This window comes from Apis florea, unplaced genomic scaffold, assembly GCF_048593485.1.
Source record: "Apis florea isolate Af1SG1 unplaced genomic scaffold, ASM4859348v1 contig_1789_pilon, whole genome shotgun sequence".
NCBI lineage: Eukaryota > Metazoa > Arthropoda > Insecta > Hymenoptera > Apidae > Apis > Apis florea.
The window spans coordinates 3,722,105-3,744,608 of NW_028256481.1; the positions used below are offsets into that span (position 1 = coordinate 3,722,105).

The window sequence follows — 22,504 nt, forward strand, 5'->3', positions numbered from 1 at the left end:
TCTTCTTCATATCAATAAGTTTTAAAATAATTAAAATATTGCTATCTGAACTCGTAATTGTCATTTTTGTTTGCCTCTTCTTACATACTTGAGAAGATACTTTATCATATACTATTCAAAAAGATAATTTTATGATATTACTATCTGAAATTATTATCTGATTTATTATTTATGAAATGCAAATTAACTTTGACTATTTTTAAAAAGATTTGTAAATCTTGATAACGGTTCATAAATTACACGTTTAAGATTTGTACAAAAAATCAGATGTACGTAAATCTTCCAAACTCCACAAGGTGATTACTAATCAATTTTTATTGAAACATTACTTTTCATAAAACCTATAATATTTCTTCATAATTGTGACAGCTTTCTCTTGCGTTAGATCTCTTCTCAATTGTACAAAATTCAAGCTGCCTGTATACCTGATTTTCAATGTGAACTGAGAGTAACTGCGAACACGGCGTGCGAGAAGAAAATTCGAAACGATCAAAAGTTGACAGACGAGCGGTGGCGCCGGTTTCGAGCGGCGGCCATCGATCGAGGGCGACAACTATAAATTGAAACAGCGAAAAAGCGGAATTGCGTTCCGTCACGAAGACGTTTGCGTCGGCACAGGTGCCGGTACACGTGTGCACAGCTCCATTCGATCGATACCAGTAGCGCCGCCACAAAGATATCAAAAGCTCGTCGAACGTGGCGCGATATAAATCAGCCGTGGCGCTATATACACTCGTGCCACGGTTCCAATAGGAAAACGCGGCCATTCGTGTCTCCACGGTTCCCTTCGCGTCGTGCAGAGACAACTTTATACACAGAAGGCTTATCAATTATTCCTGCGAGCGTGTACAGGCGATTCCGTTGCACGGCAAATGCGATTTTGTTGGACGGCAAATTGGGATGTTCGATTTGAAAGGGGAGGGAACGAGTAAAGTAAAGTGCAACGTAAGGCTTCTCGTGTGTTTGCATGGTCGTTAGATGGACGGCCATATGTTAAATTACATGGTTATCCGTCACGGTTGAAAATGGATACTACTTAGAGAGTTTGCAGCCGATTATCGCGTTCGAATGATTTGTTCCACGTTTATTATCGCGGTAATTTAGGTAATGGGAAATTGAGAAGGAGCGGTTCTCGAGAATAGAGATCGGATGAAACTGTAAACTTTATAAATGAAAGTTATTTGAAATTTTAAACACTTTTAAACCGTTTCCTTTTCTTTCTTTTTTTTTTTTGTTTCAAGTTATCTTTGCGTCCTATTTAAAACTTTGTTGCGAATGTTTTGCATTCGATTAATGAAAGTTTTGAAAAGAATTATATTGCTAGATAATTTGACATTGATGGTAGTAGCACAACTCATAACGTGTAAATTTTAAAGGAGAGCTTTTTTAAAATGTACATTATTTTTTGAAAATACAGATTTTATTAGTTATTGTGGTAAATTTATATAAAACTAGAATACAATAAATCTTGTATTAAATAAAAGCAAATTAAAAATTTTTCGAGTTGTGCCACTATATCGATGCAAGCAGCGATACCTTTTTTTTGACATAGATATTTTTAAAATACACGAGAATTATTTTTTAAATAAAGTTTTAAAATAAAAATAAAAATAAAAAAAGAACTGAACAGTATGGAAAAAACTTTATTATGCATAAAAATTATATTTATTTATTATTTTTTTTTACGTAGTCGCCACTGATTTGAAAAACATTTTTCATTTTAGCACTTTCTATTTTAAAAAAAAATTCTGTTCCCAGAAAATATAAATCAGCCAATAATGTTGTTTTTCAATTCGTTGTTATTTTTATTTCTGCGATGCAAGTCTAGATAATTATAAAAGTGTCAAGCGACGAATTTTCACACAATTTTTGTCCAATCAAATCATGACTGCTATGTTCATTCATCCTTAAATCGAAATAAAAAAAAAAAAAAATGGCATTCGCTTTTTCACTCATAATCATCACAAATTTGTCGAGCAATTTCAACATAATTATTTTTTATCGCTAACAATCGATTTACTGAAATTATTGCAGTAGTAGCATTCGTTATAAACAAACTACTGATTTGAATAATGAGCTATGCAAACGCCATCTGTTTCAACATATTTAGGCGGGAAATTAAAAATGGATTTTAAAATTAAACAAAATATATAAATTCAACTTACTAATTAGAACTTGAAGAATCGAAAACAAGATAATTATAGATAAATAAAAAATCTGTAACTTTCATTTATATTTTATAACAAATTAAATCGTTTTAAAATCTGGTTATCGTAGTATATATTTATATAAGTTAGCAAGCAATGATTTTTCAAACGATAAATTTAATATCAAATAAAAATTAGAATAAGAACATACAAATATTATGCATAAATATAATTTATCATGTTTAAATTTTATAATTTTCATGTGTTTCCTTTTGAACTTTGATTTGATAAAAAAAATTGTTGTAACGTTATTTATAGAATTTATTGTATTTACTAGAGAGAAGAAGAGAGAAGAAAAGAATATTAATTATATGTAAACTCCGTTGAGAATTGCAGAAGTAATATGTTTCTATATAGATAGAACTTATCAGTGGATTCAACAAACAGGTTCAATTTCAAATCTACATGTGTAACTCATAACGGGAAACCTATTTGCCATAACTTTAACTTCTCTAAAGCAGAATAAGTATTCTTATTCAAATGGAACTTTTTTCTACTTCCGAGAAAACAAAAGTTTTCTGTTTATGCGAAATTGTGTATGAGATAAAAGTTTCAGTGTTTCAGTACTCTTAATTTACAACTGTTTTCTTGGAACACAATAATACAATAATATGTACAATAATAGAAAGTTATTGTTATTTCGTAATTAATTGAATATTTTAATTGTTTTACTCGATAATAGAGAATGATATTTTATTCTTTTACAGAATTTTCTCAACTCGAAAGCATTTTTCTCATACACAAGCAAATTAATTTGTTATAAAAATTATTATTAAACTTTGGGAATAACGAACTTGTAATTTAATTTAAATAATGAAAAAAATGTCGGTTCGAAACAAATGATATTAAAAATATATTTAAATAAAAAACTATTTAATTTCTGACGATGGAACAATAATTGTTTTTTTTTTTTAAATGGACAAAGTATAATAAAATACAATAATCAAAATATCACAGTTAATTTTACAATTAATAAAAAAAGGTTAACTATTTTCTATCTAACGTTCCATTCACCCTTAAAATATCAGACGAGTCTTTTTTCCATTTTCTCAATCTAAAAGTATTTAAATAAATTTAAAATATAATATTAATTTAATATTTAATATTTAAATTTTCTTTTCTGCTCGAAAAAAAAGAAAAACAGTAAATAGTTACAAAACGATCTATTGTATTGTAAAAATTGCCAATTTTGGCAATTCGTAATGTGCAAAATAAATCTGATAATAATTTAATCCACGTATACATATATATATATATATATATATATCGGTATAGAAGTTCGATATCGAAGCGAGTTAATATTAAAAATTGTTTGAAACAATATATATATATACATATAATATATTTGAATTAAAATTTTCAACGTTGAAAGAATGTTGGAAAATTAAATTTGTTGGATGTTTTCGGTGATAATGGAATGAAAAACTTTGGGAGAAAGCGATCATCAAACTTGACTTGGTCCCACCACGTTGTTACCGAATTATATACGGCCATGGTTTTGCGTTTGATCAATAAGGAGAAGGTTCGAACGAGAATTCCGTTATCATGGCGAGCAAAGATCGGTGGAAACTAAAGCAGGAGGTGGGGGGAGGGGTGGAAGGAGAAAGAGAGAGAGAGAGAGAGAGAGAGTAGGGAGGAGAGGGGAGCTCGATACGTAGAGATCTTATCGGAGGGTACTTTTAATGACTCATAAAACGGTATGAAACAGCATTTGCGGAACGTTCATCGAGGTCATGTATGAGATATCGAAAATGTCGGTTGTAAACTAGTTTCGCGGAATCAGTTCTATCAATATCGTTTTATTGCAGAAATACCGAATCGCAGAAGCGGTTGGAATTTCTGTAAGTAAATTGTAATTCACTCCGTTTAACTCTCTGGGATTAATGGAAACGATCGAAATAGTATTTTATCGGTATATATGGGATAGTTTAAATAAATGATGATGAAAAATAGAGATATCGTAATATTTAATAATAATAAACGTCCCGAAATTCGTATGCTTCGAAAATACACGTATTTCTACGTGTATCCATTAATATATATTGATAATTATTCTAGATAAGAATTCTTTGAAAATTCAATTTTATAAGGATTCTTGAAATTTTAGATCTGATTTTTATCAAGTAATCAAATATTTACGTTATAGAGCATGTCTTTTTTTTTTTCTTCTCGTTTAAAAATAATCTCGATTACGCTTAATCTTTCTTTATCGATTTCTCAATATTATATAAATATAATTTCAACTTCTTTTTTACGAATATATATGTATCAATATTCATATCGATTCAAACGATCTATAGTTTTATATATATATGAATCAATTTTCAACATTTGATAGATTTAGAAGGATTCTTGGAATTTTAGATCTGATTTCTATCAAGTAATCAAATATTTACGAACGTTATAGAGTATGTTTTTCTTTTTTTCTTTTTTTTTTTTTCTCGTCTAAAAATATTCTCGATTACGCTTAATCTTTCTCTACCAATTTCTCAAAATTATATAAAAATAATTTAAACTTCTTTTTTACAAATATATATATATATATACCATATATATACCAATATTCATATCGATTCAAACGATTTATACTTTTATATGAATTAATTTTCAAAAGAAAACGTTTGATAGATCTTGAAATAATTAAAATTACATATAAAATGGTATAAACTAAATAAATTCCATAATAGTGGAAAAAGCCAAGTGATATGATAACAAAATTAATTATTTGCTTATTTGTTTAGTATTTTTTAACAGATTGTAAATATGTAATAATAACAATAATAATAAATATATATATATATATCGACATCCAACTTATTATCATTATTCAATTCATTACAAAATGAATTTGTACCTATAATGGAAAGAACTTGGATTATTAGAATTAAAAAGAATATAAATATTCATTTAAATTTAATAAAACAAATTATTTAAGATATCTTTTTTAAAGCTTTTCTTCACGAGCAGGATTTAATTTTTCATTACATATTTTCGTAATAGCTTCATTTCATCAATATTTATTAATCTGAGCGAACGTTTCAGAATAAGAAAAAAATATCTTCAAGAAGAATTTTATCAGCACGCACTTTTGTTCTGCAATTCAAATTGCTCCAACTTTTTCACGATCTTTTCCACATCAGCTTTGTCACAATCTTTATCTGGTTTTGCTACGTAATATTGCAAGCATTCGTGTGTGTATTCTTTCTTATTGTTTCTAACTTTTCCACACATTTTTCACACCAAAGCTTCCGCTCTTTCTTAACATTCTAGCAAGCATTTCTTGCCATACAGTAATAGTTCTTCGAGTGAAATTTATTATGCTATTTTATTACTTCCTCAGTATTATAGTGAAAGGATTAGCATATAATTTTCAACTTAACTAATGATAGTGTTAAGATTTCGTTTTGATTAGTTAGTTTTCATATAATCTTATTCACATATATTTTAGAAGAAAAAAATTATAACTAAGTTTATCTGATATTTTGATTTACATCATTCATATTCATAACGATAAACGTTTCACGTATAGTTAAATAATTTCAAAGAGAGCACATTCTACTACTACTAGTTTTTCTTATAAATAAATGCATATGAAGACTGAATATATGTATATATGTATATATTTTTTATTGTATCAATCGATGTAATTTAACATTTCTTTAAAATTTCTCATTTATATTCAAAAATTATTATTCTAGGAAATATATAAAATATATAAAATCATGAAATAACGATTTTATGCTAATATTGATGAAATGAAATTAACATTAATATAAAAAAATACCGCAATTTTCTATTAATATTGAAATATATTCTAAACTAACAATAATTTTTGTATTGCAATATTATATCAATATTAAGAAACACTATCATATAACTAATATCGAAATATGATCTTCTTAAAATCATTTATATTTATAATTATTAATTAACTCATTAGCAAAACCGAAACGAAAATTTTTGCAAGGGGAAAATTTGAAATTATCTCAGGAATCTCCAATTATTAAATTATGTTCCTACATTTTCGGGATACTTTGCGAAACATTTATCGCTACAGATAAATAAGTCGAGATTTATCACCAATTAACCCCCTCTATAATTCTCTGAATACTTTAAATTATTCCAAAATATTTATCGAAAGAAAGATTTCATTTTGATTCAATTACGACAAAACTAAACGAAGAGGGAAAAGGATCAACTGCGTGTCAAATTCGTGTAACAATTCTTCTAATTACAATCAAAGACAATCAATTTGCAGAAGATTCCGTGTTCACCGGAAGTAGTTGAAAAATGGATCGCGAGTCCGCTCGAACCTCGCAGAAGCAAGCAGAAGGCGCGAAGTTTCGAGGATGGGGGGAGGAGCAGCATTTTGTATCGGGCACGGGATAAATCGACGGGAAACAACGAAGAGAAGAGTTGCAAAGATGCGTCTGGCACGTGGTTTTTTTTTTTTTCTTTTTTACTACGACGTAAATGCAACGAGGACAAGATTACACTCGCACAGGTTGGACGCATTTCAAACATGGCGGTGTAACGCGCACACGCGCGCCCCTCGTCGATCAATACCGTACTAGCATAGCACGTTGCTTAATGTCAGTTCTCGAACTCCTTCGAGGCTACCTCGTAATCGTCAAGAAATTTATTCGAAATGCGACCTCGCTTCAACGAGGAACGTTTCGAGCAGATAAACGTGGAGGAAATTAAATTTCGCGTTCAACTATTTCCATTTTGTTGTAAACTGGGAGGACGTTTGCAACAGTGGATAATATAGATATTGCATTACTATTTCGAATTAAAACGTAAACGTAATAAAACTATGATTGCTGCTTACGTCTCTGTCAATTTATTTGTAAGAAGCTATTATTATTTTTTTCTATTGTTATTATTATTTTAAAATAACAATAATATACAGGGTGCTCGTTTAAAAACTTCACATCGAGACAGCTCGAAAACAGATTGTCAGAGAAGATTTTAAATTTACAACTTCACAGTTTCAAGGAAGTATAGCTATTTTAATATTTTTTTAACATTTTTTTTATTTATCGCTCGTAACTTTAGTTAAAGATCAATTTTATTTTTGATTTTTCCTGAAATATAATTTTCGAGATTATTTAGATATTTTAAAGTATATTTAAAATAAAAGTACACAATTTGATTTTTGATTCATTTTAACTTTGCGACGATCTGAGAATCGAATTTCAAATTTCTTAATTAAACAATTGCACAATTCGTTTTAGAATTACACTTTTATTCGTTATTTCATTAATTCCACTCCCATTGTTAAATTCATCGTTTTTCGTATATTCTATATTCATTTACATAAATATAAATATCTCCGATAATATTCGCGAAATTATCTTCTTCCAACACAAACCACTGTTTATTTTTCGATTCAGGAGGAAAGTGGAAACATTCGTACGAGCTCTCGTCCAAGACAATCAAATTTCCTCCTATTAGCCAAGTTCGCGCGACCACCGCGGTTTTGTTTAAAGAAAAAACGCCGCTGTTCACGCAACTGTAAAACAAACATCGAGTCAACGCTCGGTTCGCCCGTGCAATGTTTTTCTCGTCCCATCCTGATTTTTCCGTTCTTTTCGATTCGAGTACGGAGAGATAAACAGATAAAAAAAATCGTAACACTGATTGCATATGTGTCAAATGAAGGAAATTTCGCATTGGCCATATCTATTTCGTGAATAAATTAATTATTAGATTTCTCATTAATAGAGATTTGATATTGGAAAGGAAGGAAAAAAAAAAAAAAAAAAAAATGGACAATTTGAATTTTAATTAATTCATCTTGAAAAACATTTGTTGTTAATAATATTGTTGTATCACACACGAATTATTGATTATGTTCGTTAATCGAGTAATGATTATTTATAATCGTTAGATAAACATTAATTAATAAAGTTTAACGTTCTGTCTGAAAAATTGTACCTAAGTTATCGACGATGGTAAAAAAGCGTGACTAGTTGAATCAATTTGAAAATAAAATTTTATTAGATTCCGTAAGAAGGGAAACAGATTGAAGAGAAAAAAATTTTTCTCATTAAATTTTATGTCTGTCTCTAAGAATCATTTAACTTTTTGTTCGGCGAAACGATTTCTCGAAGATATTACTTTCGAAGATACCTTCGAACAGGTCGATTTGAACAAATCACACTGTATAAACCAACTACTCAATCGAGAGATAAAATTCATCTCGAGAGCATTCTATCTCATTTTTCAAAGGCGAGCATGATTTTTCAAGTGGCGGGAAACGGCGCTGGGCCGTTTACTCGTGCGTTACCACGTTTCTGGAATTAGAAAACGTGACGGATAAGTGGTAAACCGAGTGGCCCTCGAAAAAGAGGAGTGCCCTTGTCGAGAGAAGAAACGTCGAAAGAAAGAGAGAGAGAAAAAGAGAAAGAACGAAAAAAGAAAAATACCGGAGTAACAAAAGAAAAGAAGAACAGAGGAAAGAGGAAGAAAAAATGGGGAGAGAAAACGAGGAGTTTCTTTTCGAGAAGAGACGCGAGAAATAAAAAAGGAAAAATATCAAAGCAGTGAAATAAATAAGAGAAAGGAAATAATAAAAGGAGAGAGAAAGAGGGGGTGAAAGAAACACCCAGAAATAAAAAGAAATAATAAATAAAGTAAGAAAAAGTGGAAAGAAGAAGAAGAAGAAAAAAAAAGAAAAAGATCAAAGAAATGAAAATGAGAAAAAGTATGAAAACGAGAGAAAGGAGGAATCGACGTTGGTACCGGAAACGAGTTGCACGGTGAACGTGGCGTAAATACGCGACATCGTGCTCGAAATGCATATCACACAACTTCTCCCTTTGAAATCTCGCTCGAGAAAGAAAGTAAGACGAATTACGAGCTGCGGAAAAGAATAAACCATCCATTTGCGCGGCTCGTGTCGCGTTTTATCGTCTTATTTTCGAGCGTTCTCCGGTATTTTGCGCGCCAACGTCATTTCTTGATCGTTTTACATTTTTACGATCTCACTTTAACTCGGATTAGACTTTATATTCCTTACAATTTTTCTTTTTTTAGTGTTAATATCAATATTTAATATAAAATGTATTCTTTCGTGGGATTATATAGTCAGTCACAAAATTATTGAAATTTTGTGTATACGTAAATCATAATGGGTTGCGAATAGAAAAATTTTTATCGACGAAGATTTTCTGTGTGAAATAAAAATTTTAACATTTTTTAAATTTCGGGAGGAAAAAAATTTCATCTGGAAATATTTTTCACAACAGATTGATGATAGAATTGTTAAAAAAAAAAAAAAAAAAAAAATAAACTTTTCACGATTTAATATTTTGCTTCGTCTCGTACAAAGTTATATTTGAAAGAAAAATATAAAAATGTAAATGTATCGAAAATTTTAAGCGTTGATTTCATCCCTGATTTCTTGTGAGATTCAAAATGATATTCCGTTAAAAAAAGAAAGCCACGATCAAATCATTACGTTTCAAATAATTTTTTAAAATTTAAAATAATAATAATGATAAAATTTTTGTAAATTTTAATAAAAATAAATTAATAAAGATACATTACCGAACACGAATGAATGAATTGAAATAAAATATCGAACGGTTGAACCGCAAGAGAGTCTTCGTCTTTCGAAGAACGTAATAAAAGGTAGGCGGAGCGCAATTGTTCGCTCGAATTCACGAATTTCGCAGATTTCAATTTTCAGGATTTATCGATGTGAGACAAAGAGCAGAATGAAGTTTGAAATTGAAAGATATTTTACGTTACGAAATCTCATTAAATAAATTCTGTTTTATTTTATTATTTTTTTTTTTTTTGCGAATAATGCGATATCGAAAGTTTATTATTTTTATTCACTTTGAGTTATTTATGTTTTAAGTAAAAATTTCATCCTTGAAAAATTCCTTCGAAAAAATTTTTTAAACTCTTGATTGAATGAATGATTATACACCGAGGTGAAAATTAATAAATATTTCAGAATTTTTTTAAAATTTTTAAAATAACTGTAGATACAAATGACTTAGATTCGTTTAGGAAAAATATACTTGCTCATAGAGTTAGAAGATTATGGATATTTATTGTATTATTCTTTGAGGATTATTTTTTAAAAATTATATACACTTCGAAGAAAGCAATTAATAAATTGGATTTGACAGAAATATATTCGGAAAGAGTATTATTATTTTTTTGACAGTTTAAAAGTCGAAAAGTTTTTACAGACGTTGAAAGGGATTAATACGATGATAAAAGTTGTGCCTTCCTTTTATTTGAATTTCAAAATTCGGTCAAGGAGACTCGGTTCTTCACGAACTTCGACTTCTTTTACTTGAAGTAATATTCATGATAGTTTTGTTCCATTTAGTAAATTAAAATTGATATCGAATTTAGTAAGGATAAAATCATCGAAATTTAACATTTTAAATAATTTTTAAAGATCAATGTAATAAAAAATAAATTTAAAAAAATGTCAAAGGGAATATCTTCGTAATTTTTATAAAAATTCAATGATTACGGATTAGAAAAGAGATCTTTTAGCATGTACAGTATTTCTTATTTTATACAAGCATTCGAACCAAGAATAAATATATCCTAAAAATTTATATGAGCTAATATGAGACTATATTAACATTAACATAATGTAATATATCCTTCTCTAACACAACAATTCAACAACTAATGAAAATTTAATAATATAAAACAAATATAACAAATCATAAAAGAAGATTTGTAAGTTTTATCATTTTAATAAAATTAAAAATATCATATATCTTTATTCAAAGAAGAAATTTACACGTTCGTATCTCTTTCTGGAATGAGAAATATGAATTTATACTCACAACAATAATCAATTTAATTTCCACAAGTTCGTGATCATATTTAATAACAATTTTAAATTAACAAAAACATATATATATATATCTTTATATACGAAGATTTTATTATAACTATTATATTATAAATAAAAAAAAGCGATTAAAAATTGCACTCACCCTGGTTGCACCTTTGCCTCGACCTCTCCCCCTTTCTCTGAACGCACCCTCGCCCGTTTGCAGATGGTAGAGATGCTGAAACACGACCGAAACTTTCGTTAGCCACTATATATCGTTATGTGCCGCGCTTATAGATCGTTGCCGCGCGCGATCGATCGCGAACACGAACACGATCGATTTCGCAGTGATTTGAAACCGCGAGATCGCGGTCCCCGGTTGCTTTCGGATCGTTATCGTTCCGACGATGTACTATCGTAAAATCAAGGCAACCGTATCACCTCAATTGACCTCGTTAAGCCCAATAGACGCGCCAATAAAAGTATAACCTTCCAGGGCCAGCGGTATTAGATTAGATTCTCGACGACAAAACGTTTTAGATTATTCCGGGGCGAAAGATGGTTGGAGATTGCCGCCCGCGGGCCCGATAGACGTTCGATCGACTCGAACAGAATTAACGAGACATGACCGGGGATAATTGGAACCGAGAGATTGGCCCGCGACCATCGTGAAAATTCGTTCTCGTTTAACCGAGGGTGATATCTCATTTTTCCTCCTGTTTTATCCTTTCCGTTGTTTTCGCCTCGTTTTTATCCTCGACTTCGATCGTTTCGTAACACTTCTCCATTAATATTCTTATCGGTTATTGTCCGATCACTTTCTTTTTTCCGCTTTATCTCTTGCTTTTTGACCTTTCGCGTTTGTTTGCCTTCGTTTTTTGCGTTCGCGATTTTATTATACACAAGAAAGTTAATTAGCGGGGAAGATGGATTGTTCTTTTTCTTTCTTACGGAGGATTGGGAAACGAATAAGGGAATGGTGGGTATTCGGGCCTCGGAAGGTATGGATGCGACTTGGGAATTTTAGTTTTCGGTTTGAGGAAAAACGGGTAGCATTACACGATCGGTAAAATATTATGTGAATCGTTGTTTGAAGTACGTTGTTGTTAATATTCGGTTGCGAGAGAATAAAATATGAAAAAAATATTGTACGATAATGCAAAAGAGAAGAGAAAAAATGGATTTTTTTTTCGAATCTTTAAGTAAAATAAAGTAATCGATTCTTGTCGACAGTTGTTCAGTGCAGAAATCTGTGTTACCATTCAGAACCAAGAATTACTACTTTCCGAGCACATTCATAGATGGCGCTTGCAGTAGATTTAATGGTGTTTTTCTTGGACATATCGCGGGAAGAATTTTGAAACAAGCTTTACGATATATAATCAATAGAAATATAAGTTTAAATCAATTATATAATTTTAAATATGCGTAATAAATTGCTTACGTTCAAATATTCAAACGAAACTAAGTTATATAAAATTATATTATGTAAGTGATTAGATAGTAATTTATAAAATGGATCAAATATAGTTTAAGTTAATTGAATAATTTCAAATTAAATTATATTGGTTATATTTACATGAATAAATTGCATATAGAAGTACAAGCAGACTTACAAAGTAAAAGCAAGAATATTAAAATTAAAAAAATAATTAACTTTTAACTTATCACTTGAATTGTATTTAATTGTTTAAATTCTTGACAAGAATTTTGCATAAAGCATAAACTCTTGCTCATATACCATACATATACCATACATATACCATTCATATATAAAATCACATAACAAGTCACATAAATGTGACATAAATTTATATAAACATGCAGCATAAATGATCAAGCTCACAAAGAGAATTACTATTCGAGTAATTACGAAACGAAAAACGAACGAACGAACGAATTCATTCCTCGAGATGTAGAAAGATGCGACAAAATGACGAAACAAAACGCAGATAGAGGAAAACGCGTGAAAACTCATCGTACGAGCCTCGTCCAAACGAGAGATCCGCGATTGGAATCTTCCTGAAACCGTCTGCCTCGCGGACGGGGCATTCATAAAAGAAGGAGGCAGAGAAAGAGAGATGCCTGCGTGGTCTGGAGCGAGAGAAAAAGCGAGAGGTGGTCGTGAGGAGGTGCACACTCGGAGGAGCGAGCGGATCACCCGCCGCGCGAGTGAACATCGAGGTCCAAGGCAGGCGGAAAACGTCCCCTTCGCGCGGCACACGCGTCGACGATTATGGTCTAATTCCCTTGTACGCGCATTCCCACCAACCTACCTAGCTTACCTACCAACCTACCTGGCCGCCTCGCATGACAGAACCGTCTTGGTGAGCGAACGAGGAAAAGCGTGGTTGCCGGTGCATTCGATAAGCGTACGCTCGAAAGACAGGGGTGTGCTCCCTTAATTCCATATCTCTCCCTTCCTCCTCCTCCTCCTCCTCTCTTCCTTTCTCCGCATCACGTCCAACCACTTTTCACCACCCCGTTTCACATACTCTCTCTCTTCCTTCCTTCCTTCCTTCCTTCCTTCCTTCCTTTCTCCACCGCTGCTTTTCATCCCTCTCTCTCTCTCTCCTCCCCTTCGCTTTCCCTCTCCCCGATTCGTCGCTTTCTTCGCTCGCCGCCCGTTTTCTCCGCTTTTTCTCCACCAACCCCGCCCCACCTCGCCTCTCTTCCTCTCTCGCGTAAATATCTCGCGGTTTCTCGGTAAACAGGAGAACAACCAGCTAGAAGGGACAACCGTATATATATATATATATATATATATTGCGTGTGTGTGGTGCATATGGGGAAGGAGGAGGAGGTGCGTGCACGCACACGATCGAGGATCTCTGTGCACGGGACGTTCCTTGGTGGTTCGCGGGCGGACACGATCGCGAGGGGGAGGGGAAGAGGGAGGAGGAGGAGGAGGAGGGTGGAAGGGAAGCAAGGCAAATGTCAATATCGATGATGCGTCGTGAAGAGAGGCCGCACTTGGGGCGGGAATGAGGGCGTAATTAATCGTCCAAGCAAAGAAATTCATTCTCTCTTTGTGTCCGTCCATTCCTCCAGCCCTCTCTCGCCGCGCGATACGACGGATTTTATGCGTGCACGCTCTTGTTTTGAACGATTTCAAGGTGGACGATTTCCTCGTGGGATTTTTTTTCTCTCTTAGGTTCGGTAGAACCTAAGTTTAACTTGGCTCAAGTTTTTAAAAGATCTTAAGGGATAAAAATTGTCGAAATGTTTCTTGATAAGTTCTGGATAATCGGGAAGAATGGAGTTAATGATCGAAACGAATAAGTCGTGCGATTAAAAATTAATAAACGGTTTTTTTTTTTTGCGGGTGTTTTAAATGAAATTGCAAAAGGAAAATAAACTAATCGTATTTAGACACTGTTCCATTTTCTAAATACGTAAGTTTTGAAATATAAACTCATTCCGATAAATAATTCAACGATTTAAAACAAGCAATTTAAAGGATAATTATTTCTTTATAATTACATTCCTCGAAAACTAAAATAGGTTTTCTTTAGCTCTTTGGCTTCGCTTTGAAAAAATTATTTACAAACTTGAATTGCTTATAAAATTGGATGATCGATAAATGAACAAATCTCAATCCTGGTTAAATGTTTTACGAATAATATTTATTATTGATCAAAGAAATCAGGAATTGAGGTTTGGCATTCGTTGGGAAGGTTTTGACATGGTATTAAATTTCGCATTAATAGAAGAATACCAGCATTTTTACGTGATGTAATTAAGATATGATGGTAGAATTATATAAAAACTATTGGGAAGAAATTTTCTAATTTTTACAGGAGGCCAGTTTTAAAATTAAAATTGTCAAGCTTTTCTTTGTATATATATAATTAAAATATGATTATATCTTAATTATATATATGAAAACTTGTTAAGTTGTTTACGTTTTTAACTTCGACATATTCGACTTCTATTCTTTTCCAACTATTAGAATATTTGTTATCCATAATATATTTACGCCTGTACATGTCTATTTTCGTATCTTTGTAATAAAATCATTTATGAAACTTTCACGCGTGAATAAAGAAATTATTTATTTATTCATGCAAATTTATTTATTATCTATTTATTTTGTATTTTTCGCGTAAGAAATTTAAGAAATTTTATTGCGTGTAAATAAAAAAAAATCTTATGAATAATTTTAATTTCAAAGGTACGAAAATAATATAAACGTCTTACTAAAAAAAAAAAAAAAAAAAAAAGGAATATAAAGATTGACTTGTCAAATTTTCCTGCGATCGTGCATTTGTAATAATTTTGATCGTTGTAAATAATACTATATGTGAATAAATTTTTCTATAGATTAATCTCATTTCGATCGTCTTTTTCTCTCCGCGATAACATTTGATATCGATTTAACGAGCCTTAAGAAAAAAAGGTTCTACCTTTTGCCTTAACGGAATCTTTTTCTTTAACAGAATCGAATATTACGAAGAGCAAGCGACTTTATCAACCGATATTTATCGAAGATATCGCTCAAGATCCCACGTTTCGAGCTCGGTTCGATGCTTTCCTTGGAAGTTAAACTGGATGGATGCACGAGAAAGCGCGTGTTTGACAGCGTTATAATTAGCTTATTAGATGATTACTTACGAGATGAATGCGTTAGGCAACGTACCGTAATATTAGCAATGATACTTGTAATTTTAAATAAAACCCCTATAATTCTCGTATAATCTTTTGCACTTAAGAAATTTCTTTTGGAAATGCTTCCAAGATTATGACGTTGTTCCCGGAATTTCTTTGTCCAATTACAATTATAACATCCGCTAATAATTTCATTTTATCCTCGCAATATAATTGATAGGTATTTACGCAAGAAAAAATATTTACACGAAATGTAAACAATGTATAATAGAAATTTGTATAGGCATTAAAGAAATTGAGTTTAAATAGAGATTTATCTTAATTCTCCAAATATTATAATTAATAAGCGTACTTATCTTGAATACTTTTGTACTTTTCAACATTTCGTGTAAATAAGCACAGATAACATTTAACACGAAATGGATATTTTGTTGAAGAAAATTTCAATTCGTCAAGCAAAAATTAGAAAAATAAGATTTCGATTTTTATTGACTTTTAATTCGCTTTTTTAATTTTTTAAAATTCCGTCTTCGAAGGAATTTCTGAATAAGAGACTCGATTAATATTGATATTAGAGAAGAAAATGAAAAAAAACACGAAAATTGAAATTTCTAATTAAATTGGAAAGTATCGACGAAGAAAGAAGGGCTGTTGTCATCTGGTGTTTAGAACGGTAATTAGAAACACGCGTTTCCAAGACAGCTGTCATCGATTCGAGGATAAGCCAATTAAAATATTTCGTAAATACGTTTCCTTATTTCTCAACAGATGCACGATGCACGATAAGAAACACGAAATCTTCGAACGTCGATGGATGATTTAAACTGATATTTCGTGATGAGTTGCGATGAGATAAGAGTCTGTTTTCTTCACTCTTTCCGTAGGATAATTAGAGCAAAATTCTTTAAATACTGGCTCGTTTCAAAGGTTCTTTTTGCCTTTTGATAGATCTCTAGATGTAAAACTTCTTTAATTCTTTCAATATTAATTGAGATGAATATCATACATATTTTGATTCTTTATTATATATATTATATTTACATGTTTATTTATATATTTTAACGATATTTATAATCTTAATCTTTTTCCTTTTAAAATAAGTCTGGTTTACTTGCAAAATACACTTTCGATGTCATTCAAAATTGATTTTATTATTTTCAGATTCATCTTCTTCAGATTATTCTTATATATATCATAAATTACTTATTAATTTATTAACTTTCGAATATTATTAATTAACATTTATTCTTGGCAACTCAGAGGAAAACTGAATGTTCCAATATCAAAAACATGAAAAAACTATTTAAACCAGATTATGTATTTCTCAATATTTGCAAATAATGAGACAAATTTTTGGAAATGGATTCAATACAATAATATATTAACAAGAAAAAACGAATTAATTCCACTGAATTATTTTTCAAGAATCTTTCCTTCTTCGATCTATTAATTCATAATTTTTGTATTGATTCCAACGAATCTGAATGCATACAAATATATCCACGAATACTTCAAAAATAGTTTAGCTCCTCTCCGAGATCCTTCGAAGCAATTCTCAAGGGTTGTTCTCCGACCGTTTTAAGTTTAAGAAGCTCGCAGAACGCAGAAAAATGAGTATATACTTTTTAGTTTTCAAACAAGGAAGGAAAGGAAACAGCACGGTGGCAGCCGGCCCTTTTATTTGTCTAAAGTCCCATCGACACCGAACATTTGCCCAGGAAGATGGTATTATAACCAAACATGGCCCTGTTCAGATGAGATGATTAGTGTTGGAACATCTGCTTCTGTTGACAGTAAACGTTGCGAGGAAATGGTAAATTTTGATTTCTCCCTGAACTGAAACGAAACGATTCACGATCTAATCACAATTCTTTCCAATTTTCCTTTCTCATAATTGTACGATGTACGCTTTCCTCGAGATTCCTATCCAATCGAGTCTTAAAAAAAAAAAGAAAAGAGAAATACGCTCAGAAGGGTGAGATCTAAAAAAATAAATAGAATATTTGTAATGACTACCGTGTCTTGACTGATCCATGTATCTCTGGTTCACGTGGTTTCGTAGGGTGAATTGAAACAGTTCGAAGATAATTGATTTTTTAAATAGAAAAATGAAAAAGTTTTGAAAACAAAAATCAATAAGATAGTTTTACTTTCCATTAAGAAAGGTGTATACGTCTATGCTTAGATTGTCGAGAAAAAGTTAATTTGGAAATTGATACTTTTATTCTTTTTTAATCCAGTAAATAAAATCAAGTTTTTTTTTCGTGATGCGCTTCAATTCCTTTATCCTATTTTATCCAAAAGATAAAAGCTTTTTGATGAAACATAATCTTACGAGAACACGTTCAGAGTCTAATTTCTTGGTTTTTGAAGAAGAATTGATTATTGATATTTTCCAAAAAATATTTCCACCGATAAGAAAAAATGCTTAAGGAAATAAATTGAAACGAAAAAAAATTAAAATTCCGACTTTAGTTAAAACTCTCGAAGATGTTGAGACTTAGATGTCTCTAAGTAAATAAATAAAGAGAAAGAGGAGACGTCAAAGTTACGAGAATAAAAATAAAACTATAGAGAAGAGGTGCGGAATCCCGGATTTCCGTGACTGGTCCTTCGGCTAATGAAAGAATTCGACATCGAGATCCCACCCGCGCGTCCCTTTGTCTGCTCTTTTCCATTCTCTCCTCTCCTCGGCTCGCGCTCACGCATTCGCCCGATTCTCTGAAAGTGTCGCGCACAGTCGAGGGTGTTCGCGATAAAAATGTTGAATGCGTCGCGACGCGTTCCCCAAAACGTCGGTTTCAATGGTCTCGAAACGCGATCCACGAGTGAGATTCGCCCTGAGAATTTCATCTCTCTTCCTGCCTCAACCTATTCAGAATTATATTTTGAATCGTTTACGAGACAATTTTCTGGATTACCTTTTCGCAAAGTTGATTTCATTGGAATCGATTTGTTACGACTCGACTCGAAGGATCAAGGAATGTTGTGTTTCTTCGCGTGATAATTTTTTAGAGTAGAATTGGTATTTATTAAAATTTCGTTGATTCGTTAGTTCGAAAATAAATTTTTAAGAATTAATAAAATATCTCCGGATTTCTAGGATTACAATAATTCAAATGTTGGAAAAGTAAAAATGTAAATAGATTGAAATGAATAAATGTAGATACTTAATAGTTAACAGTCGCGTGGCGCTAGTGTCGTTAACTAGAATTAATAAATACATATAAATTGAATGGAAACAATGAAATAATTTTAAATAGTACGTATCACAAAATTGAAATAAAAGTTTGTAAAAGTTGTACGTAAAATTGATACATCAAATTTAATACAATTTATCAATGAAATATTCATTATATATTTGATTTTTTCGAAAATGAGAATAAATCTCTTAAAATCACTTAAAAAACAACAGAAAGATCGACTTGCAACCTTCATCTCGATCATTTCTTAAACATCTTATTATCAATTCTAAAAAATTTTAATCATCCTTAAATTCGTGATTCATCATCAGATAAAAATCACGGGTATTAAAAATTAACGGGAAAGTTGGATTTGCTAGAATCGATTTGTTATATCGACTCGAAGGATCAAGGAATTCAAAAGGTTTATATCTTGTTTAAATCTTTTGCAATGTTCTATTTTATACGCTTGATAGTTTTCATTGCTTTTCTTTTTTTTTTTTTAGAGTAGAATCGATATTTATTAAAATTCGAATTTCAGAGAGAATAAATTTTGAAGAATTAATAAAATATCTCCGGATTTCTAGGATTATAATAATTCAAATATTGGAAAACTAAAGACGTAAATAGATAAATGAATAAATGTAGATAGTGTAGTTAGTAGTTAACAGTCGCGTGGCGCTAGTGTCGTTAACTAGCATTAATAAATACATATAAATTGAATAGAAACAATAAAAAGATTATAAATAGTACGTATGTCACAAAATTGAAATAAAAGCTTGGTGAATAAAATTGATACATCAAATTTAATACAATTTATCAATGAAATATTCATTGTATATTTGATTTTTTCGAAAATGAGAATAAACCTCTTAAAATCACTTAAAAGAGTCAACGAACATTTGAAAGATCGACTTGCAATCTTCGTCTCGATCATTTGTTATATATAAAACATCTTATTATAAATTCTCAAAAATTTTAATCATCCTCAAATTCGTCATTCATCATCAGATAAAAAACCACGGGTATTAAAAATTAACGGGAAAGAAACGGGAAGAGAAGAAAACACTGTGGGAAGGAGCGTCGAAATTCCCGCGATAGTTAAAAACGTCCGTCCGCTTTCTCGGTCAGCTGACTTTAATTTCGTCAAAGCGTATCCAGCGGGCGACAGATGGTCGGCGCGCCGTTCGAAAGAGCCGTTGCACCCATTAGAAGTGCGACGGTTAAAAATGGTAGGTACGTCCGAAGGACAGGTTATCGAGCGTACCATGTGCAACTCTCCACTTGCAACCGCCTGCGCGCTCTCTCGCTCTCCCTCTCTCTTCCTCCTTCTCTTCGCGCGTATCGCGCTCCCTTTCTCCTTCCAGTTTCGCACGTAGCGTTTTCTCGAAACGATTTCATACGTTTTCGCGAGGAAAAAATTCACTTCCCCTTTCGTGCATTTTCGTTTCCCTCGTTTCCTTATTTTTATCCTTCCTTTTCTCTCTTTCGTTAATTTTACACGTTAAATCGCGTGCCGTATAATTTTTCCGGGGAATGACGCATAGAGCGGCATTTGAATCTGCTTGTTGTTTGCCCGCAACAAAGACGAAATATTGATCGTGGTAAATACGAAATACGCAGAAATGCGGCGATGTAGGCGAACACGCGATCAGTTGCTATGGAATTGTTATTTAATTGAATATCGAGACGAAAAGAAGAAGAAAGAAAAAAGAAGAGAAAAACTTGGCGGACTACTTTTATCCGATCTTTATTTAAGGAATAAAACGAATGAACAAATGATTCATTTAATGATAATATTCGTATACGAATAATATATATAATAATACCATGTGTATTGTAGTTATTATATAAATATTCTCATGCGATTATTTATTGCAAAGTTATAAAATACTTTTAAACACATACATTATAGATGTAATTTCTTTGATTGGATTTCAACAACAAGAACAAGATTTGAACAAGATTGAATAAGTCAAAGACGAAGACATCGGATTGGTTTTCACGGCAGAGAAATGCAGAACAGCAATAATCCGAGAGGAATCGAAAGGGCCACGGAGAGAAATCCGGTTTCCCGTAGGGAGAATTAAGCCGGTCGAGCCGAAACATTGATTGAGCAAAGAAATAATAATAATCTCGAATTATTTCCGCGTCGCCGGCCGAAATCGATGACTTTCGAGGGCGCAACGTGCGTGCGCTGTTACGGACGAATTAAGGACTGCACGCGTTCCAATGTAAACGATCGTGCAAAGAAATTAAACGCCGATGAGGTAGGATTTTTTTCTCCGTTCCACGATGATAAATCGTGGTTGAAATTCTTTTTTTTTTTTTTTTTTTTCCGATGCGGTTACGAGGCTACATTTCGAGAGCAAAACTCTTTTTGCAAGTGATATAATATATATGGGAATAAAAGGTATTGGTAGTGGCCTCTGTTTGAAGAAAATAGGAATTTTACTTTCGATTAAATAACTTTTTAAGAACGATTCTTAAATTTATCCGTATTGTTTGTTATATATTTCCTTTTTGAGGAAAGGAATATATAATTATTTAGAAGAAAAATTAAACTGATTGAAATGGTATGCTGATTCTAATTATATAAGCACTATTGAGAAAGGTGAGATAATTATATTGATTTTTATAAAATTATTTTGTTGTCTAAAATGAAACGAAGAAATTATAAATGGACGTGTTATTGTGATTATATATATGTGATTTTTTTCATTCAAAAACCTTTATGAGTAACCATGATCTAACAGTAAATGAAATATTGTAGATCATTGAAAATATTAATTTAATTCTGTTTTTATACTTTTATCTTAAAATAAGGAAATCTAATGTACAATAAATCTTTTAGAGATATCTAAGGTTAAAGAAATGGATTTTAAATTTATATTTTAAATTTCTACGTGATATTTTTGTTGGCATCATTCGAATTTTAAATTTTCGTTTCGGTGAAATACGTATTCGTGAAGAGATTGAAAACTGTTGATATTAAAAATCTATTTTTTATTTAAAAGTTTGCATTTCCACTGATTCAAAAGTACTGATAAACACTACTATAATAAATTTGTCCGCGTTTCCACGAATTCAAATATTGATAATTAATTACATTTCAATCTTCAAAGTTTATAAATAAGAATAATATTCTTATAAATAAATAAAAAACGAAATATTATTACTTCAATATTTATTCATTACTTTACTTTTAAAATTATCAAAATTACTATACATAATTATACAAATTATTCATTTCTCTAAAAATAAATCGAAACCATTTCCCCAATAATCCACCCAATAATAATCAATCTTAATAAAAACCTCGGATCATAATTTTTTCCTTAATGAAAAAAATGAAAAATTATCACGATACTTTTCAAACGCTATATCTTCACTACATTTTTTCTCCTCCATTTTTATCGCCTCGAAATATTGGCAATTGCAATTTCGATTGTATATTTCGCTACAAATGATATAAACACATTTAAGTACGCATTATCCTTGAGGATTCGACAAGTTGCAAAAACGCATTGAAAAATAAGAGTCGCGGTTGCGTTCGACCCGCTTTAACGAGTGGCTGCAACTATATCGTGGCACGCCAATTGCAGCCACTCGCTGCGTTGTTGGATCCAGTCCGTGTGAACGCGTCGTAAATGCGTCGCAAAGCAGCAGTTGGATCGTCGGCGCGCGAT

General features: G+C 31.5%; 1 protein-coding gene across 4 annotated transcripts in view; it reads right to left on the reverse strand.

Moving 5' to 3' along the window:
- Tet (tet methylcytosine dioxygenase-like) overlaps positions 1-22,504 on the reverse strand; it is a 178,030-nt gene that overhangs the window by 78,471 nt on the left and 77,055 nt on the right. For all 4 annotated transcript variants that reach the window (XM_086910092.1, XM_086910102.1, XM_086910081.1 and 1 more), the window contains one exon: positions 11,189-11,263. In XM_086910092.1, the coding sequence (XP_086766218.1) occupies positions 11,189-11,263 (75 nt within the window). The remainder of the gene's footprint in view (positions 1-11,188; positions 11,264-22,504) is intronic.